Source organism: Typha latifolia, chromosome 15, assembly GCF_019914945.1.
Source record: "Typha latifolia isolate L0001 chromosome 15, TyphaL0001v2, whole genome shotgun sequence".
Classification (NCBI taxonomy): domain Eukaryota; kingdom Viridiplantae; phylum Streptophyta; class Magnoliopsida; order Poales; family Typhaceae; genus Typha; species Typha latifolia.
In genome coordinates, this window is record NC_133100.1 from 55315 (window position 1) to 74577 (window position 19263).

Consider the following 19263-nt stretch of genomic DNA (forward strand, 5'->3'; position numbering starts at 1 on the left):
ATGAGAGTGAGAGAGAGAGAGAGAGCTTTGCACCTATATTTAGCTCATGGACTCTAATCAACAAACAAAAAGATAAACTTTTCTAATCCAATCCTCTATAGTTTTCGAGAGCTGGCTCAGTCAGGGCCATTCCAGGGTCGAAGTTCGATCCCAAAGCCCACTATTTTGCTTGGGCTAATCCAACTCAAATTATATGTAATTTTTTTTCCCTAGAAAATTATAAATATTAAATTCAGTAGTAAATTTACCAACAACACCCCATCTTTTGCGTTAATTTCCACTCACATCCTACTGTATGTATTTTACGAACCCTGCATTGCCCCTTTTGCCGTTAGTTTCCTTAACAAAACAGTTATTATATAGATGAATTTAATTAATTATAAATTTTAAAATATATATTAAAAAGTAAATAAACTAGATTTTAAGGTCAAACCCGAGTTTATGTTATATTTTAAAGATATTATAAAATAAAACGTAAAGGTTGAATGAAAAATATTCGTAGAGTAGAGTGTATTTGAGAAAATTTTCGAACAACTTAAGTTGGTTTAATACTTAATAAAGTATTAAAATTCAAACATCCGATCTCTGGCTCGAGTCCGAAGCCCAAATTGGGAAGCAACTCGTCTCGATTAATCCCCGCGCATGACGTGGCGCCTACTCCGAACCTTGATATTTTAACCGCGTCCGATGTAAATATATAAATTAAGTTGGCGGTAAAACTCGTGCCTCGTCACACGTGACGGCTTCTCATTAGGCTAGACGTCGTGCGAAAGCCGCACACGTCCTCCTTTCCCGCGCTAAACCGGAGAAGGTTTCTTCCGTCAGAAAACAACTCGGAGATAAAAAGAAAAGGGACAGGAGGGAAATGGGGTTAAAAAAAAACAAAAGAAGTAGAAAGAGAAAAAAAGAGAGGGAAAGGTAGGGTTTTCGGATTTCTTCTACCGATCTTGGAAAACCCTAATCACTGCGGGATTCGAATCCTCGTCTCCGAAGCCGAATTCGCAGTCTGATCCGCCTTTTCTGGGGTCCGCTGGTTGTTAGCCGGCCTCGGGTTGGGTGCAGCGAGAGCAATATCGCGATTTCCCCCGAGATCTGTCGATTCTTTTGTGCGGGATCTTGTTCGTAGTTTCTCCTTCTGTTCTCCGATCTGGATGGATATCCTGAGGTATTGGTGATGGTAGATCTGCTAGGGTTCAGGTGAGCCTCTCCTTGTGTCGATGAGTTCGGGTTCGGTGGATTCGGAGGCTTCGAAGCCTTCGATGTCTTCGAATACTGAGGACGTTGATGCTGTTGAGAGGCGATTCGCCAATCTATGCGAGGTTCTCTCTCTCTCTCTCTCTCATATTCTTTTCTCTGTTCGCTGTTCTGTTTGTGATTGGGATTGTGATTTGGTTGCGCTGAAGGGATTGGCTGTTGATGAGGATGCCAAAAAGGAGGCAATGTCTCTGCTAAAAGATATCAAGAATATTGTCTTGGCATCATCATTTGGAACCAGACCGGTAAATTTAGGATTTCCTGATTTCTTTTGTTCGTTTTGTTTGCTTTGATCGTAATTGTTCTAAAGTTTGAATCTTTTAGCGGGAGGAGCTCGAAAAGTACTGTTTCGCCTTTGTTCTGTACTGTGAAATGAAACTGAGCAAGGGGCAGGTAAAGGAGGAGAGAAAAGGAGGAAAGATTGGACTGTTCCAGATATTGAGAGGCGCTAAGCTGAAGTAGGTGCTAGTTTTCTTGCTTTTAATTTCAGTTCTGCTGCGTACTTTTGATCTGTTGCATGATGTATTTTGTTTTGTAGAGTTGATGATTTTTTCAAAGAGGCACTGCAATTTTCTTTCAAGGTTGGTCATATTTTAGGTGGTCTATATGGAGTTGATTGGGAAGAAAGGGTCCAGGTAAATTATGTTTGGGACTTGAATTTAATTGCTAAAGACTAAATTTCTGTTCATCTAACTCCTGCTTATGTTTTTAAAATTTTCAGCTGAAGCAATCAGAAAATATGGTTAAGCTGTTAACTGATGCAAGCAAGTAAACCTCTGGCTTACGTTCATTTTGCAAATTAGTTTCTGCTATCTTGATTATTTTTAATTACATCAGCTATGTTTTTTTATATTATCTGAAGGAATGATTTTAGAAACCCTGTGTTAACACGAAAGTCGTTCAGTCTTCACTTTACACACAATTAACCTGGAGAGATCAAGATATTGCTACAACATTTGCTAAAATTTGCAAATGTTTCCAAATTTTACACAATATATTGATTATATCTATCGTGTGTTGAATGTTGATAATTTGTCAAATTATGTTCTTTTTTACTTGATTATATATTGACTAGATAGCTTAGGAAGAATTTATCTGTAAGTTTTTCTGTGAGACCTGCCTTGGAATCATGCACCCACCACAAGCTCCCGCCATCCACCTCACACCATGAAACTATTTTTCATCTTTTATATCTCACTCAAAAGAAGGAAAAAATAAGGATTTCATGTCAATACCTGGTCATGCACCCACCACAAGCTCCCGCCATCCACCTCACACCATGAAACTATTTTTCATCTTTTATATCTCACTCAAAAGAAGGAAAAAAATAAGGATTTCATGTCAATACCTGGTCGGCACTAGATGTGCCTGCTCGGCATGCCCTTGCGTGTTAGTGGCACGCACTGGCACACCTCTACTATATTTTTTATAGTCTTTTATCCCAAAGAACTTTTCAATATATATATTTAGTTTGCATATATCTAGTAAAATTAAGATTATGAAACTCGGTATTAGCATCATGATCGGCCATTAGAAAAAATGATGTGTATCGGCTGTATCAGTTATATCGGTTGCTTGTATTAGATCAAATTATTTTTAATTACGTACACATGCAGAACATTTTCTAAAAACTTAGAAAAATAATAGAAAAATGAGAAAATAAAATTAGTTACATGTAAGTTTAAAAACTAAAACAAAACTCACTTAAAATCATGATGAATTTTGATTAAAATTTAACAATTTTTTATACCCATAATTACTACTGCAGAATAATAGTGAAGAGAGAGGTCTTTCTCTTCATTGTTGTTATATAGTCATGCATTTTGGCAGCCTATAGCTGGCAAGATTATTTTTAAATGCTTGTCTAGGTTTTTTGTCTTTTCTATTTGAACTGTCAGCATGCCATGTTGGTAAGTTGACAACTTTCTAATAGTACTATAATAGGAAGTTGTTTTCAGCTATATGTATTATGTTGAAATGATAGGTCAACATGCTGATTCTTATTCTTGTCATATCTCATTTTCAATCAAGGTTTTCAAAATGGCTTTTTTTAAAACCAGACATTTCACCCTTCAAGTTAGCTATAAAATAGGCAAGTTGCCCATGTGCATGTCTAGGGATGAAGATGTGCATTGTGGTTATGTCATAATTATTGTTTAACTGGAGAAAGGAACTGCAAAGCGAGCTTAATAACCAAACATGGGGCTATGGGATTTTTTGTTCTCTGAAATCAAAATAGAGCAGAAGCTACATTGGCAATCATCAGTCATATAGAGCTATAAGAAGCTAAGATGTATAAACTTTGGGGTTGTTTCGATTTTGAAAGAAAAGGCAAAGAATGAAAAGCATATTATATGTATATCTAATCTTTTCTCGCGCTCAAAGTTTACTTGTAGAAGGTGAGTCCAAATACAGGAACATAATAACCATATAGAGTTAATATGCTCTTCCTAGGCACTTGGCGCATTTTTTTTTTGTTCTGGCGAGCTTAGCATTTGTAGTAACATTTCGTTAAATGTCCTTTAATTTTGCCAACTAACTATTCTTCCCTTATAGTACATACTTTCTCTTTTCAATTGCTAATTTTATAAATGCACATTCATGTTTTTAATTTTTATGTTTTTTGAACATTAATTTGGTACAATGATACCAGATTCTATGATAAAGCATTCAGAGAGTTATTTTCAAGAACAAACATTGACCACCAGGCTGCTCTTTCTAGTCGTGGGAGAGGAATTTCCGAATTTCATTATTTTGGATGGCTGCTCTTCTTAGCACTTCGCAATCATTTACCGGAACTATTTAAAGATCTGGTATCCTGTGTTCATGGATTAGCGGCTATTTTGGTTAGTTTTTCTATTCCTCTTCTTTTTGTTAGCTTTTATCTTTTACTTATGATCTGTTGCTGTCTTACATGATGATAATGCTGTTGACAATCAGTAAATTGTTTGATGCTTAAACTATGGAGTGTGTAAAATGTTCGCAGGCCATACTCATAATTCATGTACCCACTATATTCCGGAATCTCACTATTCAAGATTCTTCCCACTTTGGTAATTATTGTTATGCTCATATTTTCTTTCATTTTTGCGTTTCATCCTTGGAAATGTTGCTAACACACTAGATCTGGTGACATTGTTTATTTCTGTGATTCAGTCAAAAGATCTGAGAAAGGCATTGACGTTGTTGCTTCTTTGTGTCACACTCACCATACCTCCGAAGATCGCTTAAAGAGAATAATTGGAAAAGCTCAAAATCTGATAGTGGATATTATGAATAAGAAACCTTTTCCTGCTTCTGAATGCAATGCAGAAAATTTGGATCAGATAAACACAGGTCTAGAAGTCTGCTCGACATTTTTTTCCTACTTGTTTTAAATTACTATATTGTTAAGTATTTTGGCTTCATTACTATGGCAGATGGCTTGACATATTTTAAGGATCTGCTGGATGAGAAGTCATTGCAAACAAGTGTGCTTATTCTAGAGAAACATTATGATGATTTAATCAGCAATCAAGAAGATCTAGATGAGCGGGTGTTTGTTCAAGATTGGGACAATTTACTTGGTACAGAAAACTCATCTGGGGGTGCCACTAGCCTGTGCAGCACTAGGGTATGTTCATGTTATCATGCAAGTGAGGATTCCTTACTAAATATGATGTTTCCTTTGCAAACAATTTATGGTATATTTTGAATATATGCAGTGGAAAGTTGAAACTTTAGCATCACCTACTAGGACAATGACAAGCATGCTGACCCTTCCTCATTCTCCTTCATCGCCTGCCAATGGTAATTCTGTTAATAAGATCGTTCAAATGACACCAGTGAGCACCGCTATGACAACAGCAAAGTGGCTTCGTGATGTCATATCTCCACTGTCGCAGAAACCGTCATCTGAGCTTGAGCACTTTCTTTCATCGTGTGACAAGAATACGATAGGTGATGTAACACGTAGAGCCAACATAATACTGGAAGCAATTTTTCCAAGTTCATCTGTTGGTGAACGATCCATTTCTGGAACTCTTCATTATGCAAATTCATTTGATACCACTTGGGCAAAAGAGAGAAAAATGGAGGCCTTGAAGTTGTATTATAGGGTTTTGGAGGCAATCTGCAAATCAGAATCACAATTACTAAATGGAAATAATCTAACTTCATTACTATCAAATGAACGTTTTCACAGGTGCATGCTTGCATGTTCAGCTGAACTTGTTTTGGCTACACATAAGACAGTCATTATGATGTTTCCTGTAGTCTTAGAGACAACTGGTTTGACTGCATTTGATTTGAGCAAGGTTATTGAGAGTTTTGTCAGACATGAAGGAACTCTTCCAAGAGAGCTAAAAAGACATTTAAATTCTTTGGAAGAGCAGCTTCTCGAGAGCATGGCATGGGAGAAAGGTTCATCATTGTACAACTCCTTGATTGTAGCAAGGCCGGCTTTTGCTCAAGAAATAAACCATCTGGGACTATTAGCTGAACCTATGCTGTCGCTTGATGAAATAGCAGTACGCAGTAATATTCCCATTGGAAGGTTCCCGCTTGTGCCTTCTAGAAAACGTGATGCTTCCCCAGGTAACTGTTCCTTCTAAAAAACGCTTCCAAGTTTCTATCATTGTTGTTGCATAAATCGAAGTCTACAGTTCATCTGTGAACGACAGGTTTTAAATAAGCTATTAGATGATCTTTTTATTATTTTATTATTTTTACATGAGAGCTTATAATCTTTGTGAATTTCACTTGCTTCTTGTTCCGTTTTAAGGTTGTGCTAACAGAGTTACTGTTTCAACTGCTTTTTGGTGTTTTCACAGTTTTTGTTTAACTTTGGAGCTCCAAATTGACTTTAGTATAAGCTATATACTGTTATTTAAATTCCATTCTATATCCTTGATCATTATTTTTTTCTGATCATGCTATCCTGTATGGAGTTTTGGGCTCTAATGATCCAGCTATTAAGGAGGACAAATAGATTGAGTCAGTTAATGGCATATTTTGATTCAGTAATATCCAATGTTAGAAGAATTAGTATCAGATTTTCAGTTTTATGGTACAACTTATCTCCACAAAGCAGGAAGGAAGCAATTATCTGGATTGCTTTGGACTACAGAAGATCACCTTTGGATTCAAAACTTTTATATGATATGACAATTAAATCTGCTAGATACTTCTTTTTCTACTTTCTGTTAAGCTAACTTGTAGCAATGAGGATACAAAGAAACATATCCATTTTTATGATATCATGTGACATCGTGAGTTCTTATGTTTACTATGGAAATCGATTGGGCTGATGCTGGGGTCGTGATAGGTGTGTAATATAGTCAGATCCATGAGATTATGAATCTGTGGGGTTGGAAACTTTCTCCAGAAGGAAGCTATGGAACCTTCTAGCTTGGTAGGTAAATAATTCAGATTAAAAATTAGGGGTAGCACCTACAAAGCGTCACTTACTATCAGAAACAAGACCATATTATGTTGATATCAGATATGTTTGTTTTATATTCTTTGTTTATTCCTTACATTTGTATTATGTCTTCCAACATAATTTATGCCATACTGTTGCAGTACAACTCACTCATTCCATCAAATCGTTTTCATTTTCTTATAGATCAGAATAGTGATGCTCGATCACCAAAGCGAACATGCACTGAATATAGGAGTATCTTGGTGGAACATAATACCTTCACATCACCAGTAAGGGAACATTTTTCAACAATCAGTAGTCACAAATCAATGTTACTGCCTCTTCAGTCCACATTTGCAAGGTTTGAGCATATTCCTGGTATACATTTGAGTAACTTGAAGGTTCTTGCATACACACGTTTATTTATCATATGAATTTTACATTTGATTCTTTTTGCAGTCCGAATCAGCCTAATCCTGTAGGAGGTGAGGCCTGCGCTGAGATTGGAATCAAAATCTTCTTCAGCAAGGTAATATTTATTTAAAAAAAATCTAGAAGTACTTTTTTTAAGACTTTCTAATTTTTTGCATTTTGATTGTTGTACTTCCTAGATTTTGAAGTTAGCTGCCATTAGGATCAGAAGCTTGTGTGAAAGGCTACGGCAGTCTCAACAAACCTTGGAGCGTGTCTACAGTATATTTCAACTAATTCTCAATCAACAAACAGCTCTTTTCTTCAATCGGCATATTGACCAACTCATCCTATGCTGCCTCTATGGTGTTGCAAAGGTATAGTACTATAATCTGCAAGGCAAGCTGTTTGTTGTGCATGGTTTCTTAATTTCATATAATATGTTCTTTCTATTAGGTTTCAATATTAAATCTGACATTCAAGGAGATTGTCAACAATTATAGAAAGGAACCACAATGTAAACTGGAAGTATTCCGAAGTGTTTTTGTTAGCCGTTTATCAGCACATGGCAATGGGGTAATTTTCTTGTCTTATTGGTTTGATATACTACTTTGATACATGCTTCTGAAGAGCCATCATTATAAACAGGGAACTGGAGTTGATCATGTAGATATTATTACCTTTTACAATGAAATATTCATTCCGACAGTGAAGCCTTTGCTGGTGGGGCTAGCCCCTGCTGGAGTTCGCGCTGAGGACAGGAATAATGCTGATAGTAAGTATTCAGGCTTTTCTAGTCACCAACATTCTCTTCACCTGAAGATTTTTCTGCTCATTCTGTATCTCCTGTGTCTCTTGTACTAAACAGGTCAGATACCAGGGTCACCTAAGGTATCTCCTTTTTCAAATCTCCCCGATATGTCCCCAAAGAAAGTCTCTGCTGCTCATAATGTTTATGTATCTCCCTTGCGACAATCAAAGGTTCGTCCATTCTTAATACTTCATTATATCAATTTGGTAGGTTTTTGTAATCTTTCTTCTAGCAATTATTTTTCTTCCATAATCCAGTTATACTTATGGTTCCGAGATTGTAAGCCATCTAGCTAAACTTAGGTCTGGATACAGTTATCTCTGACAGTTTTTACTAGGACGCTGCTGTCACATAAGCTGGAATGTTACTGCTATATATCTGGCATAAGAGGTGGAGCGAATTGTAGGGAATCAATGAAACTATATATGAGGACTTAGTATATTTCATTTCTTATTCCACAATGGCAAAGTTACAAGATTTATAAGGTGTCAATACTATATTGCATGAAATACAAAAACGAACTAGCCAACTTTTCATAATGAAAGGAAAATCTAAAAGCTGCAAGACTACAAGTCGGTCATTTTGTAAGATAAGTACTCAAAAGCTGTTATTGAAAACTTTGGTATATGCCTGAATCATAGGGTACCATCATAATTGGTCATTTGTGTCCCTCTTTTTGCGTGATTGTTTAGCTATCCGACTTTATACATGTAACAAATTTGTCGCTGGATAATTTAAATTTCATTATTTATCAACTAAACCAGCAATCACTAAAAATTTGAGCATAAAATAACCCAATGGACCAAAGTAGGACTTTTCTGATTAGGCACTAGTTCGGTTCTCAGATTTCCAGGATGTTAGAGAGAGGTACTTAAATGTAAGAGAGAGTATGAGAATTTAAAATATAAAAATTATTGTTATGTAATAAAAGCTTAAGCTTTTCGAATAGTTTGTGAGTTATCATGGTATTAGAGCAAATGTCCTGATTTTGGTTTCGAATCTTATCAGGCCTATCTGTTGTTTAAAATATAGAACTTTCTTCTTTTTAAGCAAACTTTACTTTCTGAGCCTATTAATATATCTTAAGCTCAAAAGTGAGAGGGAGTGTTATAATATAAATCACCATTTTCTAGCGGTTTAAATTTTTAGAGTAATTAGTGACTTAACACAGAAAATTTCCTTGTCAAATCTATATTTGTGAGCTTCAAGAAGGTCTAGCAGGACAATTCAGTTACAGAAGTGATTTAGGAGCTGTTTGGTTCAACAGATTATTTTTAGAAAACAAATTTTGTTATTGCAAAGTTGTTTCTCTTATTTGGCAGAACCTCTTAAAGCAGTGAAGCAGTCTGGCTGTAGTACAATGTATGGAAAATAAATGGACATCATGAGAAATTAGTCTTTGCACACTCTTTAGGTGTAGTTCTAATGTTGCTTGTTTCCAATCTGAAACACACATATTTAAATTCTTCCTGTTTACCACCCTTATTCCTGTTTTCAGGTGTTTTGATTGTTTTAATAGAAACCTGAACAACGTGCCATACATGCATGTCATTTATGACGCATCAATTTTCTCACCATTTTCTTTGCACGTGGTGATTATGTTTTTGTTCCATCTGGAGCCATTCTGCAAATTTGAGCTTGCAAGTCTAATTGGTTTGGTTAAACCGTTTAAGGGAGGGATAATATTATAGTCATGAGTCCTACAACGTGCATGCACTGGAAATATTCCACTAGCCTATGTCATGACAAAGGCTGTAACTGTGTTGCATAGAACAAACTTTTTGGAATCTTTTTTTCTTTTCCCCTTTCTCTGCAAGTTCTGTTTCTCAACATTTATCTCAACAGATGGATGCACTGCTTTCGCCAAGCTCCAGGAGTTATTATGCATGCATTGGGGAAAGCACTCATGCTTACCAAAGCCCATCCAAAGATCTGGCTGCCATAAACAACCGCCTGAATTTGTATGTCAGATGAATTAACAATGGTACATTTGAAGTACTGATTTTGTAAATGGATTCTGATATTTCTTCCATGTCATTTTAAATATCTGCAGCACTGGTAGGAGAACTAATGGCAGAATAAACTTTGACATCGTGAGTGATTCTGTGGTAGCTGGTAGTCTTGGTTATCAAAATGGCAGTTCTGCTTCTTCAGATGCTGCCGCCACCTTTAACCTCCCAATGAAGCACGAGCAACCTCAGCCCTAAAGAACTAAGGACCAACTGCCTTTGTATGTAGCCTAAAGTCCACACTTTACCTTTGTATTATTTTGAATAAGTTAGAGAGTTTTCACCTTCAAATTGTATATGAATTAGGAAGTGAGGAATTTCATGGGGAGCAGCATTTGCTGTAGAATAACCAATTCTGCTGCCCGTCATTCCGTGATTGCTGAATGTAATTTAAGCTCGAGATAAATGTAAGCTGCTGACAATTTAACCTTAATAAAATGTTCTTTTCATCTACTACATATCATTAGAAACTGCTTTTTGTTATGATTGTGCAAGAGTTTACAATATATGATACACATCATCATTCCTTCTGTATTTTCTTGGAAATGTAGACTCAAACATTACTATTTATTAAGAAGAGGCAGTCATGATGCATGAACTCACAGAAAATATCTCTGGCCGAGACTATGGAAATGGAGAGATAATGAGGCAGAGGGAGCATGGGTGGCTAGGGACCAAAGGTACCATGCTTTCTCTGCTCTGTTTATTATGTTCTTTGTGATATAGATAATATATTCAATGACTGGTGTTTGTACTGGGCGTCTCATGCTGAAGATGAATTGGCGGTGGTGTTGCTGCTCTTGGGCTTGCGGCGGCTGAGGGTCATATGCACTCCAGGGCTTTGCTGGGTGCAGGAGCTGTTGAAGAGCAGCGAGTTGTTGAGGCACTGCACATTGCTGTTCACAAGAGAGGCCATGGGCTTTGCATTCTCTTCAGCTGCTGCTTTGGTTCCTTTCTTGCCACTGGCTTTTTCAACGAGAGTCCTAGGATTACTTGCCTGAACAACTGCTGGGAGGCTGCCTTGGCCGTTCTGCTGTTTCTGGCTGGGTTTGCCGTAACCCACCTCCATGTATGCCCCCATATTTTCTCCTGCTATATTGATGATACTAATCTCTCTCTCGACCTTTTTGCTAGTTTGTGTTACAGTGCTTTTATCTTCCTTTGAGGAAGGAGGAGTGCTTCTCGTGTCAAGTGCTTTTCTCTCTTCCTGTGGTGGAGGATGATCTATCACCGTAGTCTCTGTTATGGGATTTAAGGGTACACTGCTGCGAGGAATTCTGCTGCTGTTGGATGCCGTCTTGATACTCTTCAATTCAGCTGCCGGCATCTGCATGGACTTGGGCTCCGGTTCTGGGTTCACATTCAGAGCAGCAGGTGGCAACGACCGGTTAGTCCTCGGGGACTGTGGTGGCGTAGGGGAGAAAGTCTTGATCACTTTGGGAGATTGGGGTGGAGTCTTGATCACTTTGGGAGATTGGGGTGGAGTAGGGGTCCGGGATGCCGCTCTTGGTGCCGGAGCCAATACAGATTGTGGAAGCAGAGAAATTGGGCGGGCGGGCTGTCGTTGAGCCTCCACAACCGCAGCAGATTCAGTTGCGGTTGGTTCCTGTTGCGTCAGGGACTTCAGAGATCCTGGTGTCTTGATCGGTGATAGTGGCTGTGGTGATGGCAGTGATAGTGTCGTTGTTGGCTGCGGTGTTGGTGCTTTTGGTGTCTGCACTTGCGGCTGTGGTGGTGGTGGTGATCTCGGTGGCTGCAGCTGCGGCTGCAACTGTGGTGGTGTTGGTGTTCTTGGTAGCTGTGACTGCGACTGTGGTGGTGTCGGTGTTCTTTGTGGCTGCGGTTGTGGTGGTGTCGGTGTTCTTGGTGGCTGCGGTTGTGGTGGTGGTGTTGCCGGTGGCTGGGGTTGCGGCTGCGGTGCTGGAAGTGGCTGTACTGGTGGTTGAGTTGTCGGAACAGGCAATCTTGACCTAGGGAACGTGGGCAGGGCGGCCAGAGCTGCTTGAGCCGGCTGGGTGGTTTGGGGTTGGATGTCACCTCGGCCCAGCGAGGTCAGCCGGAACCAGGTGCGTCCAGTTGTGGGTTGGTTTTCCATAGGAACGGAGGCTTAGGGGATAGATAGGAACTCTACTAGGAAAAAAGAAGGGAGATGGTCGAGATGGGATGTTTCCCACTCTCTATTTGTAGGAGCGCGGGAATGTTGAGTCTGACCTGGACGAGCTCTGAAACAAAATTAGGAAAAAGTTTAAGGCAAGGGATCCGATTCCAAGAAGAGATCGGGGAAAGGGACCTACACGGCCTCAGAGCTAAAGAAAGATTGGTATCAAATCTTAGAACATTTCTCCTACATCAATGCATGCATGTCTTCAGTATATATATATATATATATATATATATATATATATATATATATATATATATATAATTTAGAATATATAAAGCGGTATGCATTTGACCAGTTATCATCAGCATAGTGGTAACAAAGTTCTTTTGGGTTTCAACTTCATACGAGTATCATGGTTGCGGCTTATTGTGGTGGTTAATCGTGAGGCGTTCGAAGCCTTCGTGCTCACTCAGAAGGACTTTAGACTTTGCTTACAGCAGGTAGATGCAAAGAAGGCTGTCCTTTCTGTAACCCCTCCGGTTGGTGAAAAGGGTTAGCATCTTTTTTTTTTCTTATTTCTCATGAATTAAAGGCTTGGCATCTTGGGTTCGTCCCCTTTGCCTCGCTGTTCTCCAAACCAGCCGTAAAGGAAAGATGGTTCCGTTGTTCGGGGTGGAGTACTTTTGTTCCTTGTGTTTCTCCTCTACAACTGGATTCTTCCAAAAAGCTTTGTTCTTTCTTACATTTTAACATGCCGAGTAAAAGTTAAGTATAAGAAGTTGACAAGAATTACATTGCCCACGACGGCTGGAAAAATGCTCAATTACTCTTTCGACTCTTTATAATAGGTATGTAAAAATTGAGTAAATAGAGAATAGTAGTTCCTTTCGGGCCAGGTAAGAGTCGTAAAACGCCTATTATTACTTGATTAGTTCAGATCCCTTTCATTTCAGCCCTACTTAATTATTATAAGTCTAACTATTAGCGCAAGTAATTGAGTGTATTATCTCCTCAAATAAAAGGTTAGAGATTTAAATATTTGTAAGAACGAATTATATCTAGTGCACAGATTTGGCTCATTTTTATGGGAGAGTTATTCTAGTTGTTTTTTTGGGGTCAGTCGGGTGTTCGAGCTTGGTAGTTTGAACCCGGTAGTCGGTCCAAAAGCTAACTCGAGCCAGGCTTGTTCTTGCAGGCCGAAATGCCAAACTCATCATAAAGGCCCACTGAGATTAACTGGCATGAGAAAAATTGCTCGGGCTTCAGCTTAAGATATAGTGGGCCGAATTCCGGAGCCCATATTTAGAGCAGTACGATTCTTTTATATACTGCTTAGTGAGAGACGTGTGGCAGCAAGTCATTGCCGATCCTTTTTTCTTTAGCGCCAGCCAAATCATTGCCGACTCTTTTATAAATTATATCCAAATTTCATACACAAAACCCAACGAAACCATCCCCAAAAAGAAAGGGAAGAAGAAGAAGAAGAAGAAGAAGAAGAAGGAAAGAAAGCAAGACCCAAATCGGAACTGCACACATGCATCCACAGTCCACACACGAAGCTGCGAAGGACGACCGAGAAAAGATAGTTTAATCCACGCTCTGGAGATCAAAAGAAGTAGGACGAGGACGAAGAATAAGATGATCCACCGAGCTGGAATCCATCGTTTGCCGCGGTATCGTCCGCCGCGGGCATCGGCCCAAAGAGCGGGCTATGCACGTACCCCTCCTCGAACCACATTCCCGCCACCTCCCCCGCCGCCCCCTACCACACCCGTTAAACTCCTCCGCGTCACACCACACCATCCCCTCCTCTTCCTGACCCGCATCCATCGTCTCCGCCCCCGACCCGGCGGCGACCTCCACCTCCTCCGCCTCCACCGCCATAGGGGTCGGCGGTGCCAAAGGCGGCAGGGTTACCGGGGTTGGTGAGGAGTAGAGTGGGAGGAGATCGGGGGAGAGGTAGGGGGTGACGGAGGAGCCGGGGGGGAGGTCAGGGTACGCAAAGTTGGTCCGGGCGCGGGCCCCGCGGAGCGTGCGTGCGGCGCGGTCGTACGCCACCGCCGCCTCCTCCGCCGTGTCGAACGTCCCCAGCCAGTGCCGCTCCTTCGTCGCCGGGTCGCGGATCTCCGCCGCGTACCGGCCCCACGGCCGCCGACGAACCCCCAAGTACCTTGCGCCGCCGTTGTTGTTGGTGCTGCTGCTGTTGTCGTTTTGCTGTCGGCGCCTGCTGCTCGACTTCTTCTCCTGCGGCGGAGCAGGAGAGGAGGAGGAAGACGAAGAGGAGGAGAAGAAGTAGGAGAAGTCCATTTCTCTTTCTCTCTCTCTCCCTCTTTGATTCTATGTTTCTTTAATCGAACGAATTGGTTTTGGTTGGTAGAAGATGCATGGTGAGGTGGGGTTTATATAGGGAGGAGGAGATGATCATTTTTCTTCACTTTAACTACGATATTGCCCTTGTTTCAATGTTGAAATGACGGAATTGCCCCGAAGATACTGGAGCCCGCGAGTGGTCAACCCAATGATTTGGACTAGTGGGAAGGGGAGGGCCACGTGGACCAACCGTCAAACTACCTATTTGTCAGTCGATCCTCAATCCTCATGCATATACTATGTCCATCAGTCCACACGGCCACTCTTTCTAAGTCGACTTATATCTTTTCAAAATTAGTAAAAAAATATATAATTTCTCCTTATATATATATATATTTATAAAGATTATCTATTAATCATATCTACCACCAAATAAATAAGTCACTGATTAGCTCAATAAAATTTACTACCCTTATATATATATATATATATATATTTTTTTTTTTTTTTTTGAATATGATCAAAACGGTTAGATATGAACAATTGATGTGCTCATAACTCATCCTACTGCTCTCAATTGGCAATTTTTTTTTTGTAACTTAAAATTTCTCATACTGAGATAACTAAGAGACCAAATTAAAATAAATTTAAAGTTAGATGATGGACCACAAGCATCAAAAACCGACCTCAAATTGGCTACGTTATATATATATATATATATATATGTATACAAAATTAATCCATGATTCAAGTTCAGATTATATGCACATGCAACCATTAGCACCACCTGAGAAGCTGATGCTTTCCGTATTCAATTCCCATGGAGGGTTCCAGCGTCAGAAGCAAATCAATATGCCTCGAATGCGCATGTCATGCATATTCCAAAGAAGTCTATGGAATGGCTGTTGATGTGCTTTAAAAGCTCTCCATCATGAACCCTCTCTTCTCTCTCTCTCTCTCTCTCTCTCTCTCTCTCTCTCTCTCTCCAAGGCTTCTAACAAATGGAGGAGGAGAGGCTTAAATTCCACATGATTAGATGACCTCACATGAATGATTAGCATGTGCCATCTCTTCCCTTTAATTCCTCTCCTTGCTGTCTTAATTAAGGTGGCACTTGAAAAGTTCTAACTTGGATTGCAATCTAATCATGGATTCATTGTACCCAAATGATTACTTTCAGTCATAATAAAATGGGCTATTATAAGATTACACAATTTAAACTTGCTAATCTGATCATCATCATCATCATCATCATCATCATCATCTAACAATGCAGCTAAACGCATGAGTGATGCTGCTAATAATATGTTCTCTTTGCATGTTACTCGTATAATAAATATATCAAAGAAGGTCGAAGGAACGAAAGAAAGTTGCTTTACTACATTTTAGTAAAATTAATGATGTAAGTCCAAGATGGTGATGAAAGTTTTTGACTTATTAAGTCTAGAATGCAATGATGAGTATCACAATGCAACATCCAAGTATTCTTCTCATAAAACTCCATTAGTAGATTAAACCACACTTAATGACATAATGTGGGTCCTCCCTCTTGTATTCCCTTTTTCTAAGCCCAACTACTAGTATAAATGATTGAAATTCTACTTAATCAACTAATTACAAGTTAGGGTTTTGAATCTCAGTATAAATGTCAAAAAAAATTTCTTTATGAGAATATTGCAATGAGTACGACATGATTAGAGTTGACTCAATTGTTCGACCTAATTATCATATAAATTGGCCGGCCGTAGTGTCCGGTATGACCTATGAGCTCTTTGAATAATTAAAAATATACTCTCTTAATGTTTAAAATGGTCTTCAATATGCCCCTCTTAATAATAGAAAAAGATTCTATCAATATTAATAAATTTTGAAACAATATGCTCCAATGTAATATCATAACTACAAAACCTCTTACCACCTTAATACTCTGCTTATGATTTGGAAAAAGTCATGCATGATGACCATCACAATCATAAGAGTGGAGTATCTAGTCCTTGCTATGTAGAATTTAAATAGAAAAAAGGAAGAAGAGATTATTATCTCCCTTTTGACCTATGGATGAAATATCTTAACCATGCCTATGTATCATTCAGAGGTCCCAAGAGCTTGGCAGTTATGGAATCAAAAGATTAGGTACACTTGCATATTAATATTAATATTAATATTATTATTGTTATTATTATAATTTAATGAGAGTTTTGAGTACATAACATGCTCAGAATCAGCATGTACAAAAATTTAAAAGCTAATTTAAAGGGGTTACCATGGCCCATCCATGTGCCTTCCAATTAGAGCCAAATCAATGATAAGCTCCACAAACCTTCCAACTTTTTAAAGCCAAATGGTTGCTTTAATCTTTTCAAGCTCATGGGGAGGAATATAAAGTTTTATCTCTTGTATATTTGTTTTGAGGGGGCATGAGACCTTGAATGAGCCAAAAGACATGTTGGGTTGCATGTGAGGGGAAACTGCTTGCCCTAATTTTCTAAAAGGAACCAATTAGTAGGCAGTACAATCTCTCATATCTAGTGATACAAAATCAATTATGGCAGAAGAAGATCTCTTCTTCTTCTTCTTCTTCTTTTTCTTTCTTTTTTAAACCATACTATAAACCCTTCACTGCTGCAAGATTCATGCATACTTGAACTTGTTATTATTGTTAATCCATATAGTCTTCTAGAAACTTTCTGACAAGATCAATCTTTGCTAGTGATGAAAATAATAAAGAACCATAAGAAATTTTGAAGAAGAAATCCTCTGGGTTCTCTTTCATCAGATCAGTTTCCTCTGAAGCTTAGCCATTTTTTTTCCCATCTCTCTCCTTGTATCCACTTTTACAGGGAACCAAGAAATGGTTTTCTTTCAGAATTAAGCTTCTGGTATCAGGTCAAGGATAATTCTCCAACAACTAAACCAGAGGAAGGAAGGCAAGATAACAACTGCAAACAGAAGATAAGGGAAAAGAAGATAACAACTGCAAACAGAAGAAAAGTTCATGTCTCAGTTGGTATCCTTCTCTCTCTCTCTCTTTCCCTTCTACTGTTCAAGAGAAAATAGATTATCTCCATGAATGGTTGGGCAGTGGATGAGTATTGTCTCTCTGATAGAACTCTATCATGCAAATATTGTTGTTTGTGTCTTCAATAGTAAGTGGTTAAATTTTGTCTACATGCATTCCAGTCAATCTTTAAATGTGGGGTTTCTTACCTGCCCCCATGGTATTATTCAAGGACACACAGAGGTCACATGATCCATTCAAACAGGTAAAATGTGTTAGGTTGTTCTAATACTATATATATATATATATATATATATATATATATATACCTTCTGTTTGAATGAATCTAGACTGGGTCAGTGAAACATATCTACATAAAAATAAAGAAAACTTATTACATCTCTCATGTGTCAAGGATGTTGACAAATTTTATGCCATCTTTATCATCATCTATTAGCATTAAGCAACACTCATGGCCTAAATTTGAGTATGTCAAACTTCAAGTAGAACAGATGAAACACTAAAATGGTCTATAGGAAATGTCATGCAAAGTCACAAGGTGAATGTAAAATGGGAATATTCAAAAGCATCTCTGTTCTCTTCTCCATGTGCAGCTGCATGTGTGTTAAGCATACTATTACTAGCCAAACAAACTTGCTTATCTTTACTATAGAGAAGTAAAGCCACAAGGAAACTTAAGCTAATCCATAAGAGAGAATCTTCAAGTCTAAAACCAAGTCCTCAATAAGGGAAATTAGTTTGACAATAGTTCAAAACTTCATTAAAAGGAGGTAGAGGAAATATCAAAAGACAAACCATATCCATCATTTTTTGCCTTATCCATTCATTTATCAAATCTACGTTTGACGAAAGAACCACACTGAAACCTACATTTGACTGGGATCTGTAGACTTGTGACCTCATGACTGTTTGTTAACAAAAAAACAAATACATATCCATAATCCATAATGATGCACCAAGTTTAAATAAACCCCAAGGAGGAATAAAAGCATATGCAAGTGAAAGATATTCGAGGGCCCTCTTGCAAGTTGATACCCATGCTTAACAGTAGCAGACCGAAATGGAAAAAGGAAACAAAAGGATATATATAAATCTATAATTGTAAAATCCTAAGTAAGTTTCCTTGTGACTTGCATCCATAACTGGACAATGAAATGTAGTTATAAAAGCCCAATCCTGCATGCATTACCTACTATGTACATCTGTTTCTTGAGCTGAACGAACCACATAAAAATCTTAGCAAGATTTTAGTTCAAAAAAAGTGTCCATAGGAAAACAACTGCTCATTGGCTACTTAATATTTTATGAGAGGGTCTTCTCTTTGTTACATCAATGTCTTGCTGTTTGTTAAAGCAGTGTTGAGTTCAAAGATAAAATCTTTTAATGCTTAGAAAGCATACAAGCTTGTCTCTTAAAGCCCCTATCCATCTAGCATTGCATGGATAAGCTGGAAATCACACCCAAAAAGGGATCCGTGAAGTTGAAAAGCTGACATGGTGGATCTGGACAAAGTCTCATGAACTAGTTCTACTTCCTAGTTCCTACTCTTTAAATAGAGGAGGACATGGAAAGATGTGCATGGTTATGAGAAGAGTCAAAAAGGGCAAATCCCACTAGGCTTAATGGGTGGTAACTAGTAAATATTAGTTTGCTAGTGGCTTCCAGTGAAGTGGCATAAGAACAAAACTAGGATTGATGACTCATTACTTTATATGGTGACCACTCTTAAGGAACTTTATAAAGTGGATTAAAAGTAACAGCCTAGTAAAGGTGACTCCAGGAACCATATAGTAGTCTGTGGATGGAAGTGCCATTTTCCACGCTTGTAGGACTTCGAGGAAGACTAAGTTGAGCAGTTGTTTGTTATCGATCGCATCACTTGGTGTGGAAGAAAGACTTCCGGAATCTGGGGTGTGTTGGTTGGTCGGTTATGCCTTTCTTCTC

General features: G+C 38.6%; 3 protein-coding genes across 6 annotated transcripts; 1 reads left to right on the forward strand and 2 right to left on the reverse strand.

The window, feature by feature from the left end:
* The first annotated feature begins 830 nt into the window (after nucleotides 1-830).
* Nucleotides 831-12214, forward strand: LOC140801764 (retinoblastoma-related protein-like). 4 transcript variants are annotated; one of them, XR_012111509.1, is made up of 21 exons: nucleotides 831-1319; nucleotides 1404-1499; nucleotides 1579-1712; nucleotides 1793-1889; nucleotides 1976-2022; nucleotides 3908-4100; nucleotides 4241-4307; nucleotides 4411-4590; nucleotides 4674-4867; nucleotides 4959-5829; nucleotides 6860-7016; nucleotides 7115-7184; nucleotides 7267-7443; nucleotides 7523-7642; nucleotides 7715-7841; nucleotides 7935-8047; nucleotides 9723-9838; nucleotides 9931-10107; nucleotides 10193-10293; nucleotides 10438-10566; nucleotides 10661-12214. XR_012111509.1 is itself a non-coding variant. In XM_073157040.1 (19 exons), exons 1-18 carry the CDS (start codon nucleotides 1218-1220, stop codon nucleotides 10082-10084), a joined length of 3015 nt encoding a protein of 1004 aa, XP_073013141.1. In that variant the 5' UTR covers nucleotides 831-1217; the 3' UTR covers nucleotides 10085-10107; nucleotides 10193-10344. The 4 variants fall into 4 exon arrangements, 2 of the variants coding, with proteins under 2 accessions (XP_073013141.1, XP_073013140.1); XR_012111510.1 differs by having other exon boundaries at nucleotides 10492-10566; XM_073157040.1 differs by lacking the exons at nucleotides 10438-10566; nucleotides 10661-12214 and having other exon boundaries at nucleotides 10193-10344.
* LOC140801765 (uncharacterized) lies at nucleotides 10316-11981 on the reverse strand. Its single transcript, XM_073157041.1, has one exon. It carries the CDS (start codon nucleotides 11979-11981, stop codon nucleotides 10650-10652), a length of 1332 nt encoding a protein of 443 aa, XP_073013142.1. The 3' UTR covers nucleotides 10316-10649.
* A 1382-nt stretch (nucleotides 12215-13596) lies between the features above and the next one.
* LOC140802125 (uncharacterized) lies at nucleotides 13597-14297 on the reverse strand. The gene is made up of 2 exons (XM_073157561.1): nucleotides 13848-14297; nucleotides 13597-13752 (listed from the first exon to the last, which is right to left on the reverse strand). The coding sequence occupies exons 1-2, from the start codon at nucleotides 14295-14297 to the stop codon at nucleotides 13597-13599; spliced, it is 606 nt and encodes a 201-aa protein (XP_073013662.1).
* Between the last annotated feature and the right edge of the window lie 4966 nt (nucleotides 14298-19263).